The following is a 25,746-nucleotide window of genomic DNA, read 5'->3' as shown; positions in this document are numbered from 1 at the left end:
TGTCTTTCAAAAATTGGATTGAAAACAGTTCAAAAAGGCAGCTCACCTTCATTTTCTCTTAGAGATTAAAGTTCAGCGTTGCCTGAATTTCATGAATGAATTTAAAATGTAAGCAACGTGCTGCAAAGCAGCATTGTGGCTCATTGATTAGCACTGCTGTCTCACAGCACCAGGGACCCAGGTTCAATTTCAACGTCGGGCAACTGTCTGGAGTGGAGTTTGCACATCCTCTCCATGTCTGCATGAGTTTCCTCTGGGTGCTCTGGTTTCCTCCCACAATCCAAAGATGTGCAGTTTAGGTGAATTGGCCATGGTAAATTGGCCATAGTGTTCAGGGATGTGAAGGTTAGAGGTAAATGTGGAGTAATGGGGGAGGGGAATGGGTCTGGGTGGGATACTCTTTGGAGGGTGGGTGTGGATTTGTTGGGCCAAAGGACCTGTTTACACACTGCAGGGATTCTATTATGTATGTTTGTGCATTATTTTGAAAAATAGTAGTTTCCTCTATGTCAAAACCAAAAGAAATAATAAGGCTGCAGTAGTGAGTACAGTGGGTTATTTCTTGATTATATGTTTTGTGGAGATAAGTCTCTTGATTAAACTTAAAATATAAGCCATAGCTATTAATTTAACCTGGTGCATTGTTTTGTAGAGGAATAAGACGGTGTTATTTTCTGGGTCTGTAGATTGTGAAGGAGCAAAAATTACCTTTGCAGTGAGATGTACTTCTTGTCAGATGTGGGAGTTTAAAGAGAGTTTAAGAGTAACTGCAGATTATATCTGCCATAAATGCTATTGGATGCGAATCTTATCAGATCGAATGGATTGGTTGGAGAGAAAGTTAGAAGCGATGAGGAATTTACAACAGTATGTGATGGATGGCCGGTATAGGAAGGGAGGAAAGTCTCAGATACAGTCACATAGATGGGTTAACTCCAGGAAGGGTAAGAGAGGTAGGCACCAAGGGCAGGAGTCTTTTGTGGATATACCCATTTCAATCAGGTATGCTGTTTTGGAAAATGTAGGGGGTGATGGATTCTCAGAGGAACGTCGCATGAACAGCCAAGTTTCTGGTATTGAGACTGGCTCCAATGCAACGAGGGGTACATCGGCTTCCAAGAGATCAATTGTGTTAGGGGGCTCTGTAGTCCGAGGTACAAACAGACGTTTCTGTGGCCAGCAGGGAAAAAAGCATAATGGTGTGTTGTTTCCCTAGTGCCAGGATCAAGGATGTCTCAGAGAGGGTGCAGAATGTTCTCACGGTGGAGAGGGGCCAGCAAGAGGTCATTGTCCACATTGGACCCAATGATATAGGAAGGGAAAAGGTTGAGATTCTGAAGTGAGATTACAGAGGGTTAGGGCAGAAATTTAAAAAGGAGGTCCTCAAGGGTAGTAATATCTGGATTACTCCCCGTGCTACGAGCTAATGAGGGCAGGAATAGAAGGATATAGCAGATGAATGCATGGCTGAGGAGCTGGTGTATGGGAGAAGGATTCATATTTTTGGATCATTGGAATCTCTTTTGGGGTAGAAGTGACCTGTACAAGGACAGATTGCACCTAAATTAGAAGGGGACTAATATACTGGCAGGGAAATTTGCTCGAACTGCTCGGGAGGATTTAAACTAGTAAGGTGGGGCGGTGGGACCCAGGAAGAAAATGAGGAAAGAGATCAATCTGAGACTGGTACAGTTGAGAACGGAAATGAGTCAAACAGTCAGGGCAGGCAGGAACAAGGTAGGACGAATAAATTAAACTGCATTTATTTCAATGCAAGAGGCCTAACAGGGAAGGCAGATGAATTCAGGGCATGGTTAGGAACATGGGACTGGGATATCATAGCAATTATGGAAACATGGCTCAGGGATGGGCAGGGCTGGCAGCTTAATGTTCCAGGATACAAATGCTACAGGAAGGAAAGAAAGGGAGGCAAGAGAGGAGGGGGAGTGGCATTTTTGATAAGGGATGGCATTACAGCTGTGTTGAGGAGGATATTCCCAGAAATATATCCAGGGAAGTTATTTGGGTGGAACTGAGAAATAAGAAAGGGATGATAAAATTATTGGGATTGTATTATAGACCCCCTAATAGTCAGAGGGAAATTGAGAAACAAACTTGGAAGGAGGTCTCAGCTATCTGTAAGAACAATAGGGTAGTTATGGTAGGGGATTTTAACTTTCCAAACATAGACTGGGACTGCCATAGTGTTAAAGGTTTAGATGGAGAGGAATTTCTTAAGTGAGTACAAGACAATTTTTTGATTCAGCATGTGGATGTACCTACTAGAGAAGGTGCAAAACTTGACCTACTCATAGGAAATAAGGCAGGGCAGGAGACTGAGGTGTCAATGGGGGAGCACTTTGGGGCCAGCAACCATTATTCTATTTGTTTTAAAATAGTGATGGAAAAGGATAGACCAGATCTAAACGTTGAAATTCTAAATTGGAGAAAGGCCAACTTTTACGGTATTAGGCAAGAACTTTCGAAAGCTGATTGGAGGCAAATGTTCGCAGGTAAAGGGATGGCTGGAAAATGGAAAGTCTTCAGAAATGAGATAACAAGAATCCAGAGAAAGTATATTCCTCTCAGGGTGAAAGGAAAGGCTGGTAGGTATAGGGAATGTTGGATGACTAAAGAAATTGAGGTGGAAAATGTGTTGCTGGAAAAGCGCAGCAGGTCAGGCAGCATCCAAGGAGCAGGAGAATCGACATTTCGGGCATGAGCCCTTCTTCAGGAATTGAGGGTTTGGTTAAGAAAAAGAAGGAAGCATATGTAACATATAGACAGGATAGATCGAGTGAATCCTTAGAAGAGTATAAAGAAAGTAGGAGTACACTTAAGAGGGAAATCAGGAGGGCAAAAAGGGGACATGAGATAGCTTTGCAAACAGAATTAAGGAGCATCCAAAGGGTTTTTACAAATATATTAAGGAGAAAAGGATAACAAGGGAGAGAATAGGGGCCCTCAAAGATCAGCAAGGTGGCCTTTGTGTAGAGCCAGAAAATGGGGGTGATACTGAATGAATATTTTGCATCAATATTTACTGTGGAAAAGGATATCGAAGATATAGACTGTAGGGAAATAGATGGTGACATCTTGCAAAATGTCCAGATTACAGAGGAGGAAGTGCTAGATGTCTTGAAAAGGGTAAAGGTGGATGAATCCCCAGGACCTGATTAGGTGTACCCGAGAACTCTGTGGGAAGCCAGAGAAGTGATTGTTGGGCCTCTTGCTGAAATATTTGTATCATCGATAGTCACAGGTGAGGTGCCCGAAGACTGGAGGTTGACAAAGGCGGTGCCACTGTTTAAGAAAGGTGGTAAGGACAAGCCAGGGAACTATAGACTGGTGAGCCTGACCTCAGTGGTGGGCAAGTTGGGCAAGTTGTTGGAAGGAATCCTGAGGGACAGGATGTACATGTATTTGGAAAGGCAAGGACTGATTCGGGATAGTCAACATGGCTTTGTGCGTGGGAAATCATGTGTCACAAACTTGATTGAGTTTTTTGAAGAAGTAACAAAGAGGATTGATGAGGGCAGATCAGTAGATGCGATCTATATGGACTTCAGTCAGGCGTTTCGACAGGGTTCCCCATGGGAGACTGATTTGCAAGGTTAGATCTCATGGAATACAGGGACAATGAGCCATTGGGATACAGTACTGGCTCAGAGGTAGAAGACAGAGGGTGGTGGTGGAGGGTTGTTTTTCAGACTGGAGGCCTCTGACCAGTGGAGTGCCACAAGGATCGGTGCTGGGTCCTCTACTTTTTGTCATTTTCATAAATGATTTGGATGCGAGCATAAGAGGTACAGTTAGTAAGTTTGCAGATGACACCAAAATTGGAGGTGTCGTGGACAGCGAAGAGGAATACCTAAGATTAGAACAGGATCTTGACCAGATGGGCCAATGGGCTGAGAAGTGGCAGATGGAGTTTAATGTTGTGGTTCTGTTTGTTGAGCTGGGAATTTGTGTTGCAGACGTTTCGTCCCTGTCTAGGTGACATCCTCAGTGCTTGGGAGCCTCCTGTGAAGCGCTTCTGTGATCTTTCCTCCGCCATTTGTAGTGGTTTGAACCTGCCACTTCCGGTTGTCAGTTCCAGCTGTCCGTTGCAAACTTTGAAGATGGAGTTTAATTCAGATAAATGCGAGGTGCTGCATTTTGGGAAAGCAAATCTTAGCAGGACTTATACACTTAATGGTAAGGTCCTGGGGAGTGTTGCTGAACAAAGAGACCTTGGAGTGCAGATTCAGAGCTCCTTGAAAGTGGAGTCACAGGTAGATAGGATAGTGAAGAAGGCATTTGGTATGCTTCCCTTTATTGGTCAGAGTATTGAGTACAGGAGTTAGGAGGTCATGTTGCAGCTGCACAGGACATTGGTTAGGCCACTGTTGGAATATTGCGTGCAATTCTGGTCTCCTTCCTATTGGAAGAATGTTGTGAAACTTGAAAGGGTTGAGAAAAGATTTACAAGGATGTTGCCAGGGTTGGAGGATTTGAGGTATAGGGAGACGCTGAACAGGCTGGGGCTGTTTTCCCTGGAACGTCAGATGCTGAGGGGTGACCTTATAGAGGTTTACAAAATGATGAGGGGCATGGATAGGATAAATAGACAAAGTCTTTTCCTTGGGGTCAGGGATGAAAATGTGTTGCCCTTCTTCAGGATGTATAACTGTGAACATTCCTTCTATGAAAATCTGTATGAGTAGACCATCATTTGTGTTGCATTCATGCCAGCAATGAAGATCATCACTTCACTCATCTCCATGTTGCAGCTGGCACCAAAGAGCTCTTTGGAAGCTATCCAACTGCAAGTAGTGACTACAAAGTTCAGGAAGAAGAAAGAAACTAAACTCTTTAAAAACATCAGCCTGTTTCAAATTCAATGACTAATTAATACAGCACACTGCAATCCAGTCTCCTGTGTGTACACTTGGTTCAATCACAATCAACAGCATAGTCAGCTAGTTAATGATTTAAACATGCATTTTATTTTGAATACAACAGAAGTCAAGAGCACATGTTATTATACTGCCCATCAGTGTCCTAGGGCATGCCAAAATGTTTGTCAACCGTTACTGTTTGAATCTGATAGTATTCTGTGAGCAGTCTATATTAGTTGCCTAAAATCTCCATAGGCTGGCTTATCCTCTCTCTGACCTCCCATTCCCTATCTCAGTGGGCTGCTCTGAGCTCCTGACTGTTATAATTCATTCTGTGATTGATGGTATAAAACATTGTAGATGGAAATTCTCAATTTGGAGCAAATTCGTGCTATTATTGTGTGGTGATGTGCATCCCATTAAGAGGGGGGAGCATTTGGATTGAGTAAGAAAGGGTTATGTTGTACATTATTAATTTTAGCAGAAAGTTATTCAGTTTGCTGAAGTGCTAGAGAGAGAGAGAGAGAGAGAGAGAGAGAGAGACTATAAGAGGAGGTCACACCCAAAATCAGTCATGGCACGGAAAATAAGATTGAGTTTAGGATGTTGCTGCCTTGCACTATGTAATTAAAAATACCTGACAACCTCAGGGTGAAGAGATAAAAGAAACCTGAGAAGATAGAAAATTAGATATTTGCAAACAGCCATTTAACCCCATGGAGTTACTCATTGGTGATTTATGTATTTTGAAGCTTCAAAATGTATCTTTTCATTGGAACAAGATCTGATTTGGCCATGATTAGAGTGCTCTATAAAGGCTTTTAGATGTTGATCTATAGTCAGGAAACCATGACTTGCTGGGACAATTGAGCTCAAAAACTTTAGAGATTTTGTTGCCATGGAGCATCTTGGGGTGTGAATTTTGTTGAGCGCAATGAAAGCTCTCCTTAGTATTTATTTTCAGGGAAAGGGAGTTTGATTTGCAGACATTAAAAGGGTGTTTTTGCTATTAATTTGTAGTCTTGACTTGGAGTGGTAAGTTTCAAGAGCAATGAATGTGTAGCTCCATTACCTGCATAGACAGACTTAGGACAAAATACCGGCTTAGTAAAGCTGCTGCTGGAATGGTACAAATTGACTGACATGTTTGTGATTTTCAACTTAAGGAGGTTCTCTTCCTTGCTATGATATGTTCATTGATTTCCGCGTTAAGAACAGTACATATTATTAAGACATCGAAATTTTATCTGTAAAATCTTAACCACTGTTTCTTCAATTAAGCTTTATTTAGTTGCTTTTTTGTTTGAAGCAATAAATATTGGATAAGTGATATCTTAGTTGTACTGTCTAACAAGCATTGATACCAAGGAGACAGTGAGGAGTGATTGGAAGGAGTGCTTTCAGTGGGAAAGAGAGGAGGGCTGAGATAATAATAGAGCATATAAGGGTGAATGAAGGCAGTGAAGAAGCTGGAGCAAAAAAGTTAGGGACATCATTTGACTACTGTTTAGATTAGATTACTTACAGTGTGGAAACAGGCCCTTCGGCCCAACAAGTCCACACCGACCCGCCGAAGCGCAACCCACCCATACCCCTACATTTACCCCTTTAACCTAACACTACGGGCAATTTAGCATGGCCAATTCACCTGACATCTTTGGACTGTGGGAGGAAACCGGAGCACCCGGAGGAAACCCATGCAGACACGGGGAGAATGTGCAAACTCCACACAGTCAGCCGCCTGAGTCGGGAATTGAACCCGGGTCTCTGGCGCTGTGAGGCAGCAGTGCTAACCACTGTGCCACCGTGCCGCCCACTGTTGTGAGGAAGGAGGAGTAGCGTTGGAGGAGGAGAATGCTAGGTCAGTGCTTTATTGGCATGGGTGTTGTATTTATAGAGTGATAAGTAATAAGATAAGTAACTTTTTGGACAATAAGAGAAGTAGCTCTTCATGGGCTGCAGAGAAGGTATGTAGTTTGCAGCAGTACTTGGGGAGAGATGGGAGAAGGAATTAAATGGTAGCTCAGACGATTGGATCTGACTTAGTTTGTTGCTCCAGAAGTGTTAATGGCATCCTTGAACAGGTTGATTAGAAATAAAAATGGTTCAAATTAAGCATTTTCATGTAACAGGAAGTTGGCTAATGTGATGCCACTATTTAAGAAAGATGGTAAGGAAATGCCAGGGAACTATAGACTGATGAGCCCGACATTGGTGGCGAGCAAGTTGTTGGAGGGAATCCCCTGAGGGACAGGATTTGTATGTATTTTTAAAGGCATGGACCGATTAGGGATAGTCAACATGGCTCTGTGTGTTGGAAATCATGGCTCACTAACTTGAGTATTTGAAGATGTAACAAAGCAGATTGATGAGTCCAGAGCACTGGACATGATCTGTATGGACTTTAGTAAGATGTTTGATAAAATTTCTCATGGAAGGCTGGTTAGCAAGATTAGATCACATGGAATAGTGAGTACTAGCCATTTGGATACAGAACTGGCTCGAAGGTAGAAGACAGTGGGTGGTGATAGAGGGTTGCCTTTCAGACTGGAGTCCTGTTGCTGTGGGGAAAATCACTAGCCTTGGAGTCAGAGTCGGGGTTCAACGACAGAGTTTATTGTATAAGGAAATACCGGAGCTCCGGGGAGAGAAAGACACCAACAGCACAGTGGTCAGCTGTGAATCTTCTCTCAACCCAGAGCATATGATAAAGACACTTTTATATATTTTGTAATACAAAAGGTCAGTAATGAGGTTATTGTCTTTGTAGCATAGTTTGTTTATTGTAAACATTGCAGAATCGTTGACAGTTTTGATGCAGTCATTGTCAGTTCCGGCGCAACTTTTGTTAATTTCAATGCGATTATTGTCAGTTTCAGTGCAGACATTGTCAATTTCAATGTCTGCGTGGAAGTCTATTGCTGTAATAATGGGCACTAATCGCTCTTCCTGAAAGGGATGATTACTGCAGCCCTGGCTATTATCACTTTGCATTGAGTTTATATCAAACTGTTAGCATTTCTGTAAAAGGTGTTGGCTGGATCCAGACACTTTGGTGGGCAGTATACAGTACTTGCCTTAAACTAATAAACCAGGTTGTGAGTGCATTGTGCTGGTATTCTGTTGGCCCCAGGCAGTGTCTGTGTTTGCTCTGCTGTCTCTCTCCATAGTTTGGTCTGGCTGCCATCTTGTGCATTAAGGGGCCAATTTATGGCTCAGGGGTCATCTTGTTTGTCCATGTGTTGAGTGTCACCTTGCCCCGTGCATCTCCCACTTCATTCCCCCCTTTGTGGTCAAGGAGGTGACTTCGGAGATCTCCCACAGACCACACAATTTGCATGTAGAGGTGGGTCATCTCTAGGAGCTTCTCCTCCCGAGGGGTATCATGGAGTGCCAATTTCATTGGGGGCTCTTCTGTGGTGACATTCACTGCTAGTACAGTTCTCATCGGTAGTGCCTTACAGCAGAGATTTAAGCACCTGAGACCCAAACAGAATACCAGCATGAGTGCAATGAGGGTCCCCAAGATTTACCTATCAACCAATTTAGCAAGCTGTCTCTAATTGTGGCTCCCTGTCGAAAGTTATCTAACTGGTCTCGGATATACTTGATGGCTTCTGTAATGTTATAAGAGGCATGGGTAATACAATTCTCACCAATAATTGTACAAATTCCCTCTTGCTGTGCTAATTGATAATCCACCGTGTAATGTGTCTGCTGTGTGTAGAATCTGAGTTCAGCCAGCTCTGTATTAATTGCATCCAGAGCTTTTGAGGTATCATTGCCTAAGATAGTCAGGCCACATAGAAGGTAATTCCAGTTTTTAGCACTGCCGACCCCTGGACCCCTTTGGACCCCCCTCCAAAGATAGAGATCCCAAGAATTCATATCCCAGTGATGATCCCAAAGTGGTGGGGACCTGCCAGTCAGTACAGCACTCCTGACTGATGGAGCGGGTCACTCTCCTTCTCTGAACATGTCCCCCAATGGGGTATGGTACAGTAAGGGGCGCAATTGTTCCTACCATGAACAGGTTTGGGAGGTCTGGGATGTCTGTCGCATAAGTCTCTTTAAATAGAAAAACAAATCCCCTCGCTGCTCGGTAACATTCATTGTCCTTCCATCTGTCTGTCCACTCATGTTGCCCCTGATCCCCCAGGTGCCCCCTTCCCCCAGCTAGTAAGTATCGAATGGGTACATCCAATGTACAGAGCTGACATGTGCGCCATTGCACTGACCGCATATGAATTGTCTGCCTGCTGTCACATTCAAGCATGCCTGCTCGCTGCAGTGCAGGTAAACTGTCCCCTAGTGACTATACACTGCTGATAAGTGTCCTGTGTCTGGGCGCATGAGGCATCTTTCGAAGCAGGTTGTAAATGCATCCCCATCCCTGCCCTGTGAAACAGAGTAGGTAATTACCATCTTTTAAATGGGTCTTACCCTCGTGCTGCCCAGCTGTACACATCTTCCCTGAAGTCCCCGTTTGTATTTCCCTATCTGCCCTGTACACAATACTCCCGAGGTGTCCACTGTATACAGGTCAGGATGGGGTCCACACTGGGGTGGCCATAAGTAGGGATTCTACTGATCGTGCTAGTGGGTAGCAGACAGTTCGGTTTCCATGTAAACTTAGGTGGGTTTTATACAAGAGGTTATCATCAAATCCTGACATGCTCCTGACAGTCGTGACACTTAAACACAGTGAAATACAGATAGGTATATACATTTTGCAGTTAAAATAAAATTATCAGTCTTTGTTTCCATCAGAAGGTGTAGTCATACTTCTGTATGGTTTGTTCTGTTATGTTTTCCGTACTCCCCCTGGGATGACCATCTGGTCTGTGTTCCTGTTTGCACCTGGGGAATGGACAATGACATTAGTTTGGTCACTGGAGTCTTTAAATGGTTTTAGTTGGGTCCAGTGCTTCCGTGTGCCTTTTCCTTTAATGTCTATGCAGGTCCAGGTGTCCCCACTTATTACCACGTCGTATGGCCCATTCCATTTTGGGGCAAAGCCTGGTTTGTCGGGCAGTGCTCGCACCAGGACATGGCTTCCTGCTGCTGGGACCTCAGGGAAGATTTTGAGTTCCCCTGCCTTGTCCTTTTTGTCCTGTTTGTCAATTACAGATTTCCATATTCCTTTCAATTGGGCGCTTAGTTTTACTACCTCCCCCAACCCCCAATTTTGTCTTTTAATGGACCCACATCGTGCCACCTTTGATTATTGCCTCTGGCAATTGCATTGCTCGGCCGGTCATTAATTCATATGATGTTAACCCAGTTGCCTGATTCGTATGGCTCTTAATCTCATTAGTATGGCTGGCAGCACTTCAGCCCATATTCTGCCTGAGGCTCGTATAGCCTTAAAGTATTTTTGTGTGTTCTATTCATTCTCTCGACCATCCCCGACCTCTGGGGGGTGATAAGGAATGTGACATTTTTGTCTAATTCTGAGTAATTGGCAGACAGTCTTCATGATTTAGCCTGTAAAATGCGTCCCTTGGTCGGAGTCGATCTGGAGGGGGCACCCCCACCCCTCCACCTTGGATTACCTCCTCCATTAATATTCTGGCCACAGTGGTTTCAGTGCAGTATTTGGTTGGGAATGCATCTCCCGACCATGTGAATTGTGATGACCAGGCAATGCCTTTTCCCATGGGAAATTGGTAGTGGCCCTGTAAAATCCATCTGAAGGTGTTCCCAGGGTCCCCTAGGTCTGGCTGGGGACCCATCCTAACTTGTATGGGTCTCCCTGGGTTGTGTTGTGCACAAACCATGCATCTGCAGCAGTACTTGGCCAAATCTCTTCCCATTCCCTTCCACCATCACTGTCTCCCTAGGCTTGCTATCATGGCCTGTCGACCTAGATGGGAGAGCCCATGGTTTAGTTCAAGCAATGTGTTCTGTATACTTGCTGCTGCTACCACCTTACCTGCTCATCTCCAGACACTATCTTCCCCTTTGAATGTCCTCTGCAGTTTCCATTGCTCTCTCTCTTCCTGTGGGGTGTCCTCCTATAGCTGCTGAATTTGGATAGCGTCTTTTGCTAATTCAGTAGTGGCTATTGCAGCTTCGTCTATGGCTTCTTGTTCTAGGGCTTTCTGAACAGCTCAGTCTGCTGTCTTGTTTCCTTTGAATTTTAGCCAACCTGGACTCTCTTTTTCTGGTTCCTTTTGATGGACTTTTATTTTAATTACTGCAGCCTTTTTTGGCTGTTCACTGGCACGTAATAGTGCCTGAATTCTTAATTGGTGTCTGCTAGGGGCTTGCCCTGCAGTGGTGAACCTCTTTTGCCCCATGCCACCATATAGTCATGGACTACACGGAAGGCATATCTACTGATGGTATGCATATTCAGGGTTTTTCCTTTTGCTAGTTCAAGTGCTTTGGTGAGTGTTACCATTTCTGGTACCTTGCGGACTGATTTCCATCAATCCTTCCGGACATAACAGTTTCTAACTCATCATTTACCACAGCCCATCCTGTTCGGGGCAACCCTGCTACGTATTTTCTTGACTCGTCCATGAAGGGGGTCTCCTTGGCTGTGTGTAGGGGAATATCCTTTACTCTCCCGCTATCTTCATCAGTAGCTATTTCCGCACAGTTGTTCGGTTCCCATGTCTAGAATTCCCTGAGCTGGGTTTTTCTCCCCTATCCCTAACTATTAATTTATCCTGGGACTCTGGGTATAATGGTATAGACTAGAACCTATTGGCTATGTCTGCAACAGTGAAAATCTTGTGTTCAGGGGCCAAGCCGTTTAAAATGGTGGAGGGGTCTGCTACAATGGAGTACAATTTGGGGGTGACCTTATTTAGTCCTGTATAATCAATGGTGAGCCAGTAGCTCCCATCAGTCTTTATTACTGGCCACGTCGGGGAATTAGTTGTACTTGTGGTTGCTTTCAGGATTCCCTATTTCACTAGTCCTTTTATTATCTCCACAACTGCTTCTTCTGCTTCGGGTTTTATTGGGTATTGCTGGTGGGGCTTATGCTCTGGTTTGAGAACCCTTATCAGGTCAATATTAACTAGACCTGTACCTAATTTGTTTCTGCCTATGCTCCGGGAACAGAGGTGCAGATGGCTCCGAATCCCCCCTTTCCGGGGTTCCAGTCCCTACTGGTGACTGGAGCAACTTTAATAGTTTCAAGGTGACTTGTACGTTTCCCACTCTCGGTCTTTCGACTGTCCTGTCTGGGCCAAATCAATTTCCCTTTTCAGACAATCAATTAGAGCATGATATTCTCTCATGAGAGCATTAGCCATTATGGTGCCCTCATTATTTTGGCACACATAGAATTTCATGGGGAGATGTATATTATTTATTTCTACGAGGGTAGTTTCGCTTAGGTAAACTAGTGTTTTATCCCCTCCTACCCCAGTTAACTGAATCATTTTATTTGTGTGGGGTAAGGGTAAGTTTGTGATGGATACAGTCGCTCCTGTATTTACTGGCATTTCACATTTCCTCTCTCCTATTACTGTGGGCATGTAAATTCTCCCCTCTTCCTTACTGTATGAATGGGGGCAGCTGGTTGTCAGCTCTGCTGACCTCGAGATTCCCGTGGTTCCACAGTGTTCCAAGTGGTGCTAGGGAATGCCACATGCTTTTCCCAATACACTGCTTCGATGTGTCCTATTCCGTTGCAATGTCTGCAGTATTTTACATTGTTTCCTGCTCTAACTCTTGTATTCTGTCTTCTACTCCAGCTCTTTAACTTGTTCCTGGTCCTTTCCTGCCCTACTCGTAGAGGCACTCGCTTGTTCAATTAGGCCTCCTAATTGGTATATTAACGTTAATCCTTTTTTTTTAACTTTTATTCCGTTTCTGTTAATCTATCCACAATCTCTCATTGTGCTAATGTCCGGGATGGATCCCAACCACTTTTCTTCATTTGCTCTGTCAATCCTTGTCTGTTTGCCTTGTATTTCAAGAGAACCTGCTGATCTGCCATTTAGCAGATCGTGTACCCCCAATACCACCAACAGTAAAGTGTTCCCAGCCAGGAACGTCTCTACCCCCTGGCTAATAATACTGTCCCAGCACCACCCTTCTGGCCATAACAGCCTCCTAGCAAGGTGTGCTCTCTACCGGTGGGACTTCTGTATCCACCTGGCCACTAATATTAATCAGTACCTACTGGTCAGCTGGAAATGCTGGCTCAATAAAGGTGTGCTGTCTACCGGGACTCCTCTACCCTCCTGGCCACCTCTAATGTTCGAACATCTTCTGATAGGCTCAGAAACCTACCTCTGGCCTGGTGTTCTCTCTACTGGTGGGACTGTTTACCCTCTTGGCCACTGCCACTATTCAAGCTCTGTCGTTCTACTACAGACTGACAGGGTATCATGGTCATGCTCCCCACCTTGTTTATGTGCACTCCACTGAGGTTTGGCTCTTGGTCAGAGTGATCAGCTCCTCTTCCTCACTACATTGGAAATTATAAATACAAACAGCACCCAACTTTTAACTTAAACTCTAACTGGACTCTGCGTTGTTAGCCCCTACAGAGTCCAATGTTACCTGACTTTGCCACTTGTGCTTTATAACTCCGAGTGCCCTTGGCTCCTCAATTCCCACTTCAAATCCCAACCTTCGCCTGGGGAGGCTACCCCTCTTAACAACCAGTTTAGGGTAGGACTTTTGAGACAGGCACTACCTTGTCTTCAGGCTGTTTCAGCACAAGTAGCAGTTTCTTACAACAGTTAATAGTCTTAAACACTTATTCTCCACAAACATGGACATAACATTTTTAACTCAGCACTGTAGTAAGTTAGACATTACAATCGGTATATTTTTTAAACTGTGTCCCTGGCCCGGTCTGACTCTTCCCGTTTGCAAGTACAAATTGGTTCTTACCCCGGCCCCCTGATCATGGCCTTCGACCAGGGCACCAGTAATAAGGACCCAGCTAGCAGCGCCAATTGTTGTGGGGGAAAATCACCAGTCTTGGAGTCAGAGTCGGGGTTCAGTGACAGAGTTTATTATGCAATGAAATACTGGAGCTCCGGGAAGAGAAAGACACTAACAGCACAGTGGTCAGCTGCGAGTCTTCTCTCAACCCAGAGCACATGTAAAGACTTTTATACGTTTTGAAATATAATAGGTCAGTGATGATGTTATTTTCTTCGTAACATGGTTTGTTTATTGTAAACATTGCAGAATCATTGACAGTTTTGATGCAGTCATTGTCAGTTCCCACGTAGCCTTTGTTAATTTCAGCGTGGTCGTTGTCAGTTTCAGTACAGACATTGTCAGTTTCAGTGTCTGTGCGGAAGTCCATTGCTGTAGTAATAGGCGCTAATCACTCTTCCTGAAGGGATGATTACTGCAGCCCTGGTTATTATCAATTTGTATTGAGTCCATATCAAACAGTTAGCATTTATATCAAAGGTGTTAGCTGGACCCAGACACTTTGGTGGGCAGTATACACTACTCGCCTTAAACTAATAAACTAGGTTGTGAGTGCATTGTGCTGGTATTCTGGTGGCCCCAGGCAGTGTCTGTGTTTGCTCCGCTGTCTCTCTCCATTTTGTGGTTCGGCTGTCATCTTGTGTGTCAAGTGGCCAATGTATGGCTCAGGGGCCATCTTGTGTGTCTGTGTGTCTAGTGTCACCCTGTCTCGTGCCAGCCCCACTTCACTGTAATCAGTGGTGTGCCACAAGGATTGATGCTGGGTCCACTGCTTTTAGTTATTTGTCTAAATGATTTGGGTGTGAACATAGGAGGTAGAGTTAGTAAGTTTGCAGATGACACTGAAATAAGTTAAAAATCACACAACACCAGGTTATAGTCCAACAGCTTTAATTGGAAGCACACTAGCTTTCAGAGCGACGCTCCTTCATCAGGTAAAGGACCATCGCTCCGAAAGCTAGTGTGCTTCCAATTAAACCTGTTGGACTATAACCTGGTATTGTGTGATTTTTAACTTTGTACACCCCAGTCCAACACCGGCATCTCCAAATCATGACACTGTAATAGGTGGTGTAGTGGATAGCGAATAAGTTTTTCTCAGAGTGCAATGGATCTTGATCAGATTGGTCAATGGGCCGAGGAGTGGCAGATGGAGTTTAATTTAGATAAATGTGAGGTGTTCATTTTGGAAAGGCAAATCAGAGCAGGACTTATACGCTTAATAGTAAGGTCCTGGGCAGTGTTGCTGAACTAAGATCTTGGAATGCAGTTTCATAGTTCCTTGAAAGTGAATTCACAGGTAGACAGAATAGTGAAGAAGGCGTTTGGTATGTTTATCTTTATTGGTCAGAGTATAGAGTGGGAGGTCATATTGTGGCTGTACAGGATATTATTTAGGCAACTTTTGGAATATTGTACGCAATTCTGGTCTCCCTTCTAGTGGAAGGATGTTGTGAAACTTCAAGGGTTAAGAAATGATTTACAAGGATGTTGCCAGGGTTGGAGGGTTTGAGGTATAAGGAGAAGCTGAATAGGCTGGGGGTGTTTTCCCTGGAGCAACGGAGGCTGAGGGGTGACTTTATAAAGATTTATAAAATCATAAAGAACATGGTTAGGGTAAATAGGCAAGGTATTTCCCCTAGGTTGGGGGAGTCCAGAATGAGGGGAAAAAAATGTAAATGGGACCTAAGGGGACACTTTTCATGCAAAGGGTGGTGCATGTATGGAATGAGCTGCCAGAGGAAGTGGTGGAGGCTGGTGCGATTACAACATTTAAAAGGCATCTGGATGCGTATACGAATAGGAAAGGTTTAGACGGATATGGGCCAAGTATTGGCAAATGGGATTGGATAATGTTAGGATATCTGGTCCCATGGATGAGTTGGACCGAAGGGTCTGTTTTCGAGCTGTACACCTCTCTGACTCTAAGTAAAATTTTCGGATGATGTGAAGGCCCAACATCACCTCTGGCCAGTATGGAAGTGGGAGAATTTAGAAAGTTTCTTATAAGTGATAAATATTCAACAAATGTTGTAATAGTCAAGAATGACATTCCTGATGAAGAGCTCATGCTCGAAACATCGACTGTCCGGCTCCTTGGGTGCTGCCTGACTGGCTGTGCTTATCCAGTGTCACACTTTTTGACTCTGATCTTCCAGGATCTGCAGTCCTCACTTTTTTTCTCCAAGTTATAAATATCCAAATTACGACATTAATTGGAATGACCATCCAGTCAGCAGAACCCATTCCTATTTGTCAAATTGGGCATTTTCCTAAGCATAGAAAATAAGGATTTATTTGTTCTTTCTTCTAATTACTTTATATGTTGCAGCAATGGTAATCTGTAAAACAATTGATTTCAAAAATTGACAATTACAACAGCTTTCAAAGAAGAGCAAAAGTTTTCTTCCACTTTATATTTAAAAAATGCTGTAGTGGCTGTACTACACAGAAATAAAAAATAATGCACCAAAACAGAAATTGCTGGAGAAACTCAGCAGGTCTGGCAGCATCTGTGGACGTAGCTATTCTGTTTTTACAGATGCTGCCAGACCTTGAGTTTCTCCAGCAATTTCTGATTTTATATGTTTTAGATTTTCAGTATCCACAGTTCTTTGTTTTATGGAAAACAATGTGCTTATGATTAGATTCCCAACAGTGTGGAAACACATCCAACAAGTCCGCACCGACCTCCGAAGAGTAACCCACCAGACCCATTTCCTTCTGACTAATGCACCTAACTATATGGGCAATTTGACATGGCAAATCCATCTAACCTGCACATCTTTGGATTGTGGGAAGAAACTGGAGCACCCGGTGGAAACCCATGCAGACAGAGAGAGAATGTGCAAACTCCACACAGACAGTCACCAGAGGCTGGAATCAAACCCAGGTCCCTGGTGCTGTGAGGCTGAAGTGTTAACCACTGAGTCACTATGCCACCCATTATGTACTCCATCAATACAGCATTTCTGTTCCCTTTAAGTTGATGGGCAGAAGTTCCTAGTCTGGGAGTGTGTGATTTCAGGGTATATGATCCTGTAAACTATATTAAAACTTGCATTATGTTGGGAAGAGAGACACAGTTAACATGTGCTGTTCATAGGACAAATGCAAGATTGCCAAATCACAAATGAACAGAACAGTTTATACCATAGGATAAAAGTGTGCTCATTGGTTGGCCAGCTGACACTTACTGGCCAAGAGATTTCCATGGAGAACCCAACACCAACCTGTTAGCTCCTCAAGCTCCTAGGCAATTTATAAAAGGCACAAGCCTGGAGCATATTACTTTTCGTTGCAGAGAAGAGGTCCCTATATACAAATGAATATCATTTTTAGTAACAGTAAATGAGCCTTGTTGCAATCTTGATTATCTTACTTTGATTGTCTTTGGATTGACATTTGTGGCAATGGAGATATGAGAAAAGACAGCAGGATATGGTGGCTCAGTGATTAGCACTCCTGCCTCACAGCACCAGGGACCCAGGTTCAATTCTAGCCTTAGGTGACTGTGGAGTTTGGGTGGATTGGCCATGCTAAGTTGCCCATAGTGTCCAGGTTAGGTAGATTCATCATGAGAAATGCAAGAATGAGCGTAGATGGGTGAGGCTGGGTATGATGGTCTTCAGAGAGTTGGAGTGCACTTGCTGGGCTGAGTGGCCTAACCTCACAGTTGGTAATATCTAGTCTGCATTACATTAATAAAGCCTAGAATATTGTGAATAAACATTTCATATCAAACAGCTCCAACCCTCTACCCCCACCCTCTATGATACCAAGAGCCATGGATTTATCTTGAAGAGGCAGAAAAACTAAAAAAAAGTACATGGGGCAATAAAGTAAGAAGTATACTGGGAAGTCCTTATCTACTCCCCTCCTGCTCAAAAGATGATATGGATCATCTGTTAATTCTTATCTTCGACATGATTCAATTGTTGCTGTAGTAGTAACCAGTGCAGCACTCTTTTGAAGGTGTGTAGAATCCGTACATACAGTATCTGGCAGCTATTTATTTCAGCAGCTCATTGTGTCTGTTGCCTGTAAGTCCTGGTTACCGACTGTTTTCACAGCCAGTTGAGTTTATTTGCTGATGTGTGGGCAAGAGTAGTTTTGCTTTTCTTCTTTTTACTTATAAAAGGTATTAAACTATTCATTAATGTCTTCATGCCAAATCCCTGTGTGTGCAATTTTGGGTTAATTCCACCACAATTTTTTTTTCAAAATATGGGGAACTTCAATTCCTCTTTTTAAATGGGTTTCCTCAGAACCACTTCTGCGATCTGTACATAATTCTTTGAATCAGGATGCCGGAAGTTAGTTCAGTACTGTATTTGGGCCAGAGATCCGCTATGGTGGACTATGACTAATACTGTCATGGTTCTGCTATTATTGAGCTTGATTGGGCAGACCCTGGCAATAACATTTTGGGTTTGCAAAGCTGCAAATGATGGAGTTGATCATACATGGTTAAATGTTGTCCCACCATCTTTTAAAACTACGTATCCCAGATCTCAACAATTAAGTATGAGAAAGGAATATTCTCATCACCTTTCTGATACTTCTACTAGTTATCTTAAATTCGTACCTAATGTTTATTGACCCTCTTGCCAGTGAAGATATTGATTATCAATCCCTCAGAATTTTAAATCTTTTCATCAATCTCCCCAAAACCTTTTCATTACCTAGGAGGAGAATCTCACCTTCTCTCCGATCTCCTTCTTCCTGGTATCATTCTGGCAAATTCCCTTTGTAAAATCTCCAAGGTCTTTCTAAATTGCAGTGCCCAAAATTAGACCCACTAATCCAGCTGAGGCCTAATCAGTGCCTTTTAATGGTTCCGTATAACTTCCTTGTGTTGTATTTTATACTTCTATTTACATAGCTAAACATCTAAGTTACTTTTCGAATAGTATTATCGTCCTGTCTTGCCAACTTTAGCTGAACCAAAAGTTAATTGACACTTTGCCTGAAAGAGGAACCGGCTGGGTCAATTTCTCCAATTATATTTAAAGACTTTACTAAAACTAGGAATGAACCACTGACTATTGTTTATTTGAAACATTATTATTGATGCTGAACTTTATTAGCTGGTTCGATTTTAAGCTGTCTCTTTTAATTCATGGTAAAGTGGAGTAATTTGAAGAGAGAAAAATGTCACTCTGAAACAATCTGCCCAAGTGACAGATCACTGTGATCTCATATGAAATCTAACCCATGTAACTTGTTCATTAAGAAGATAGAAACTCAAATCAAGACTTAATGAAAGTTAAGCACAAGTTTTAACACCATGATACAAAGGAGACGGCAGATGGCTCTGCTGCATGTAGTCTCTCAGAGTTAGATAGATTTGATTGTATTAAGAAGTTAATGGGAAATACCACTTCATAATTAAATATATTAGTTCCCTATTAGGTAATGTTTACTTGGTATTGATTTTGGTTTGTTGCAGTATAAGTCTCAAATATGAAATTGTCCAGTACAATCCCTTCACATCTGTTCCTGGTAAATTGATAGATCTTTTTAAATGTTGTCCAACTCTTGGAGGATTATAACAGCTGGATGCAATGACCTGTGCTGTACTTGTAAAAGTTTAATTAATTTTTACATCTTCAATGATTGCTTGCTGTGCTAAAATTCTTGAAATCTTGTTATTCATCCTAGCTTAGCAATGATGAACAGCTCAGGCTACTCAATGCAGTGAAGAACCGAGAGCTCACCATTGATGAAGCCTGGCAAGTTGCTCAGAGTGGTAAACCAACACTTCAGGAACCAGGCAAACCAGATAAAGTAAGATAACAAAAATTCTCCTTTGTTAGTCATTGAAAATAGATTAGATTTGAAGCTGCCTCAATTGTTTAGTTTAAATGTGGTTATGAATTTAGACAGAAAATTGCATTGCACTGCATAAATGAGCTTAAATTTTATAATGAGCTCATTAAATAATGTAATGGTAGAACACAGCAACATTTACCTGCAAGTGAAATATTGTAGCAAAGAATTTGATATGGCTCTGCCAAGAAATATATAGTTAACTTAAGTTTGTCACTATAAGAGCAAACCTTATAGGAGTAAAACATTTTAGGTAGTATATGTTCTCAATTTTTTTAATGTTTGGCACAGTACCATTTTTAACTGTACTAAGCACTATTAGTTGGAATATTTTTGGGAAGATAAAATATTTCTGGTTGTGTACTATCCTCATTTTTAATAACACAATGTGATCTTCTGTTGGGCAGCAAACAAATCTGGTTATATTAAGTAAGTCTGTTGGCCTTTTTTTTTAAAAAGATGCTACTTAGGTTTTCTATTTGAATACTTTCAGATGGAAAGAGGATAAACATTGAAGATTTCTAACTTATAATGGAGAATGTATGTCCCCAGTAAATTCATGAAGAGAAACACTATTGTCCATTGTATTCACTCAAATTCCCATCACAGGTCTCTCTATGACTCAACAATCCTGTAAGGGCTGAACTTGGCAGGGAAGCAAAGACCTTCATGGAGTCTTTTGAAACCATTTATTTATGAGGTTTTCAAGTCTGTGATAATTTTAAATTACCAAAAAGGGCTGTTACAATCTATTTCTATCTGAAGCATGTCAGTGAATCGTCTAAATATCTTTTGGTCTCTAATGCTCATGTTAAAGTCAAAAACCAAACATTGATTAGTTGTCAACTAATACTTAATGCAAACTGTTAATATAAAGTGCAACGATGGATTATTGCATTCAAAATCTAAAAAGTACTTCTTGATTTCATAATACACAACACAGTTTTGCTTACCTTTAAGAGTGGTGATGTTCATCTTTATTATGCAGTAAGATTGTATTTCTTGCTATATTTTGCCTTATCCAGCAATATACTGCAATTGCCACTTTACTTGTCAGAGAATCCGACATGACATCAACATTATTAAAGAACTGATGCTGACTGTTTTATGCCTTAGTGGTATATATAAAGGAAAGTGGTCTCATAAAAGAGCAGATGAAAATGTAATGAGTGAAAACAATTCTTTGTAAGTCATTTCACATGATGAAGACAGTAACAGTAGATGCTCTGTTGGATCTGGTAATTCTTAAAGGATTGATTTTTATCATCTTTGCATCTGGGGAATGCTCCAAGGCAAAGTAAACAAAAAGACAAACTACAGAAAAGGAGACCTAGTGCACTGACCAGGGATCTCCTAGGAATGCTTGATGGGATTTATTGAATAATTTCACTCTAAGATGGCACATCCACATTGATGAGATGATATGTCTGTGAGCACAGGTCTCATTTACTTTCCTTAACACCAGTTGGGATTTGGAAACTTGGACCCATGAATTAATAAAAAACCTGAGATGATTGTAACATGTGCAGTCCTTTGTCTCTGCAATCCATAACCAAATTTATTTGCAGCTTCTTTTGTTTTGTGCTTAGATACCTGAAAATACACAGTACAACTTTTCTGTCTACAAATATAATCGATACAGATGGCAGAAGAGAGTGCTGATGGTAAGCTGACCAACTGTCTCAATAATTAAATATCTCAAGTAACAGTTGAACATGCTTTCTTAAGGGAGCATGATCTGTTGCAAAACATTTTTTATTTCATTGGGTAATGCTTTAAAATGATGCATTATTGGATCACCTTCTCTTGCGTTCATTAATGACATGACACTCTGCTTGTCTGTCCTCTCTCTCCCTCACCCACTGTCTTACCCTCTCTCTCACCATACACAGCAAAATGGTGTACATTTTGCCTTTTTGTATTTGTATACAGAAACCTTCTCAGATATTGACATAGTCCATGCCCTGTGTGGCAAATTCTTTACAGCCTTCAAGCTTAGGCTGATATCTGGCAAGTAACATTAATTCCTTAGACGTTCCAGACAATCACCATTTTCAACAGTAGAGAATCTAACCAGCTTACATTGACATTAGTTGCATTACCATTGCCGAATGCCGATTATCAACTTTCTGTGCTTATCATTCATCAGAAATATAACTGAATCAGCAATGTAAGTATTGTGGCTACAAGAATAGATCTGGAGCTGGAAATTCAGTGGTGAGTAACTCACTACTTAACTCCCCAAATCCTGTCTAGTATCTACAAGGTATGAGTCAGGTGTGCAACTCCAAAACCTTGACACCACCCAGGACATAGCAATCTCTTGAGCAGCACTTTATCCCTCCATTACCAGTGCATGGTAGCAGCAGTGTATACCACCTACACGATCAACTGCAATAACTTTGAAAGGCTTTTCAACAACACCTTTCAAACTTACAACTTCTGCTCTTAGAAAAACATAGGTAGCGCTAAACATGGGAATATCATGACCTCCAAGATCCCTCCAAGTCATAAGCCATTCTGAATTGAAACTATACCACTGTTGCTGTGGCAAAATGATGGAACTCCCTCATTAACAGGAATGTGGATGCACTTACTCCACATATACGCAGGTCCTTGAAGACCATAGCTCACTATATCTCAGGAATAGTTAGGGATGGGTAACAATTGATGACTTTGTCACATCAGTGCATTAAAACGTAAGGTGGAGTGGTTGGAAGTAAAGCCAAAAGGCATGCATGAAAGCCTACTGTTTTACAATTCCTGTTTTATACCATAGTACAAACTCAGTGGTCAGAAAATTGTTCTCCTTCAAATAACCAAGATTGTTGAGATTATAATGTTGTCGATGTAAATAAAATGTCTTGTGATTTTTTTTGAATATTCTGATATCAAATAAATTTACCAAGTTCTCTACACTTTAAAGGGCTGTGCATTTATATTCAAGCTGGGAGGAACCAGTAGAAACCAAGAATAGTGGTGAATAGTTTAATTCTGATAAATAATCTAAGTCTAAAATGATTAATCTGGGCAGTGTACTTCTCGTAAAACCAAGAACAGCAAATGCTAGAAATCTGAAACAAAAATAGAAATTGCAGGAGAAATTCAGCAGAATTGGCAGTATCTGTGAAATGAAAGCAGAATTAACATTTCATACCTTCTTCAGAACAAATTCTGTTTTTCAGTGTACTATTCATGTTTGGCAATGAGTTTTTGACTGGAGAAACTTAAAATTCATGTTTTGGTTTGATGTTTAAAATCAATGCAAGTGAAACGGCTGAGCTGCTAATCTTCATTATCAGAACCTGAGATGAGAAATCTTGCAAATAAAACTTGTGGGATTTTGATGTGGAGGTGCCAGTGTTGGTCAAAGTCAGAAGTCACATGACACCAGGTTATTGTCCATAAGACCATAAGGTATAAGGTTAGAAATTAGGACATTTGGCCTATCGAATCTGCTCCACCATTCAATCATCGCTGATAAATTTCTCAACCCCATTCTCCTGCTTTCTCCCCATAACATTTGATCTCCATGACAATCACGAACCTATTTATCTCTGTCTTAAGTATACTCAATTGCCTTCTGTGACAATGAATTCCATAGATTCACCACTCTTTAGCTGAAGAGGTTTCTCCTCATCTCTTTTCTAAAGGATCTTTACTGTAAGGCTGTGCTCTTGGGTCCTACTCTCTCCTACTAATGGAAACACCTTCCCAATATCCACACTGTCCAGACCATTCAATATTCTGTAAGGTTCAATTAGATTCCCCCTCACCCTTCTAAACTGCATTGAGTATAGACTGAGTCCTCAAACGTTCCTCATATGTTAAGCTTTTCATTCCTGGGACCATTCTTGTGAATCTTCTCTGAACACGCTCAAAGGCTAGTACATCCTTCCTGAGGTATGTGGGCCAAAATTGCTCACTGTACTCCAAATGTGGTCTGATCAGAGCCTTATAAAGCTTCAAGTCCAACAGGTTTACTTGAAAATGCAAGCTTTTCAAGCACTACTCCTTTGTCGGTTGAAGTGGAAGGAAGCACACAGGCACGGAATATATAGGTGGGAAGATAGTGGTAAGGTAATTCCAGGTAATCAACAGAAAAGTACAAATAGTGTGTGTGGAGCGTTGACAGGCTGAATAATGAGTCTTTGCAGGTGATCGAAAGTGTTAAACGGTGTGAGTAAAGTGTCAACAGCTGAATAACAAATGAAGGGATGACCTGTGAACTGATTAATTAAGGCAAAGAGATAATTACAAAAAATTAAAAATGAGATGATGCCAGAGACAAACCAAATGGCTGTAATAACATAAGTATTAGAGTCACATATCCAGGGTCTAGCCAAAGTAACAAGTGATCCAAAACTGTACAAACTGATTAGGATAGAGAGATAATAACAAGGTATCAATGTAGGGTGTAAGGAAGATTTTGCAAACACAGAACATTATGGTGGGGTTACATGTAGTGCGACATGAACCTAAGATCACAGTGGAGGCTGTCTCCATGAATATGGAACTTGGCTATCAGTTTCTGCTCGGCAGTTCTGTGTTCTGCTTCTGTTCTGTTTGTGGGTTTTTGGTATTGAGGTAGATTAGTTCAGTTTTTCTGAAATGTATTTCCATCAAGTAATTCAGTTTAAAAAAAATAAAAATATGTTCAGAGTTTTACACGATGCACAGCATGTAGAAAGGAAAGATAAACAGGAAAGTAAGTTGTGAGGAAGACATAAGGAACTTGCAAACAGATATAAACTAATTGGGGAAAAATTTGGCAGATGGAGTACTATGCACGAAAATGTGAAGTTATTAGTTTTAGCAGGAAGGATTTTTTTAAAAAACAATATTACTTAAATAGAGAAAGACTGGAGAGATGCAGAGAGATCCAAGTGTTCTGGTGCATGAATCACAAACATTAGTGTGCAGATAAAGCATGTAATCAAGAGGCTAATGTTATCCTCTACTAAACATGGGTTAAACTTAAAAATAAGGATATAATGCTTCAATTGTATAGGGAGATGGTGAGACCATATCTCAAATATTATGTGCAATTTTGGTCTCTCTATTTTAAGAGAAGATGTAATGCATTGCAGACAGTTCAGAAGAGGCCAAGTTGGTATTTAGAATAAGCAGGTTGTTTTATGGGGAAAGGCCAGCCAGCTTGCACTTGTTTTGAGTGGAGTTTTGAAGAGAGAGAGAAGTGATTTGTTTGAAGTGTTTAAGGCTCTGAATGATCTTGCATGCTGGATACAAAGGATGTTTCCTCTTATGGGTTAGTGCAAAATTAAGGGGCACGGTTTTAAAATTGTGGTCATCCCTCAGGACAACTATGAGGAGAACTTTGCCCTCTCGGAGGGTTGTGTGGTGGAAGTGAGGTCTTTGAATAGCTTTAAGCAGAGGTGGGTACATTCTGGTTAAGGAGGGGTATCAAAGGTCATAAGGAGTAGATGAAACCAGAGTTCTAAACACAGATGGATCAGTCGTGATCTTATTGAATGGCAGAGCTGGATTGCGGGTCCAAGTGGTCTATTTCTGCTTCTATTTTGAATGTTCACATAAAAGTTTGGAGTATCGTTTGTGACCTTGGGATATCCCAAAGTCCCTTAAAATGAGAGTGACATTTTGAAATTTTAGCTATTGTTGTAATGTAGAAAACATGGTATCCAGTTCACACACAACATCAACTAAAAAAAAAATCATCCGTATGAATTCATATAAACTGGAAATTCTCAACAATTTAGACAGCATCTGTGGAAATAGAAACAGAGTTAAAATGTAGGATCTTCTGGATCCACCCAGAGTTCTTAGAAAGGCAGATGAGGGAACGTAACTGAACGGGAAGCAAAACGTTCCTGATGGTGAGTTAGAACTTTAGATTTCAGTTCTCCGTATCGTTTAGGTGCATCATTAGGAACTTGTGTTGTAATCATTAGCATAAGAGACATTTAGAGGGATATGGGACTAGTTCAGTTTTGGAAGCCTGGTTGGCATGGATGAGTTGAGCTAAAGGGTCTATTTCCATGTGATGTTTGACTCTATAAATACTCTTTACTTATTATTCATTCATGAGGTAAGGGCATCACTGGCTAGGCCAAAATTTATTGTCCATCCCTAATTG

The 25,746-nt window shown here is 41.6% G+C and overlaps 1 protein-coding gene across 1 annotated transcript in view; it reads left to right on the top strand.

The window, feature by feature from the left end:
• The window catches only part of LOC122560035 (uncharacterized), a 123,804-nt gene that overhangs the window by 7,669 nt on the left and 90,389 nt on the right, over positions 1–25,746 (top strand). Inside the window, exons 2-3 of the mRNA XM_043710207.2 lie at positions 19,464–19,589; positions 21,221–21,295. Coding sequence (XP_043566142.2) covers positions 19,464–19,589; positions 21,221–21,295 — 201 coding nt within the window. The remainder of the gene's footprint in view (positions 1–19,463; positions 19,590–21,220; positions 21,296–25,746) is intronic.

This window comes from Chiloscyllium plagiosum, unplaced genomic scaffold (genome assembly GCF_037043375.1).
Source record: "Chiloscyllium plagiosum isolate Xiang-an unplaced genomic scaffold, Cpla_swu_hap1 HiC_scaffold_15, whole genome shotgun sequence".
Lineage (NCBI taxonomy): Eukaryota > Metazoa > Chordata > Chondrichthyes > Orectolobiformes > Hemiscylliidae > Chiloscyllium > Chiloscyllium plagiosum.
This window is presented reverse-complemented; position numbering and strand designations above follow the sequence as displayed.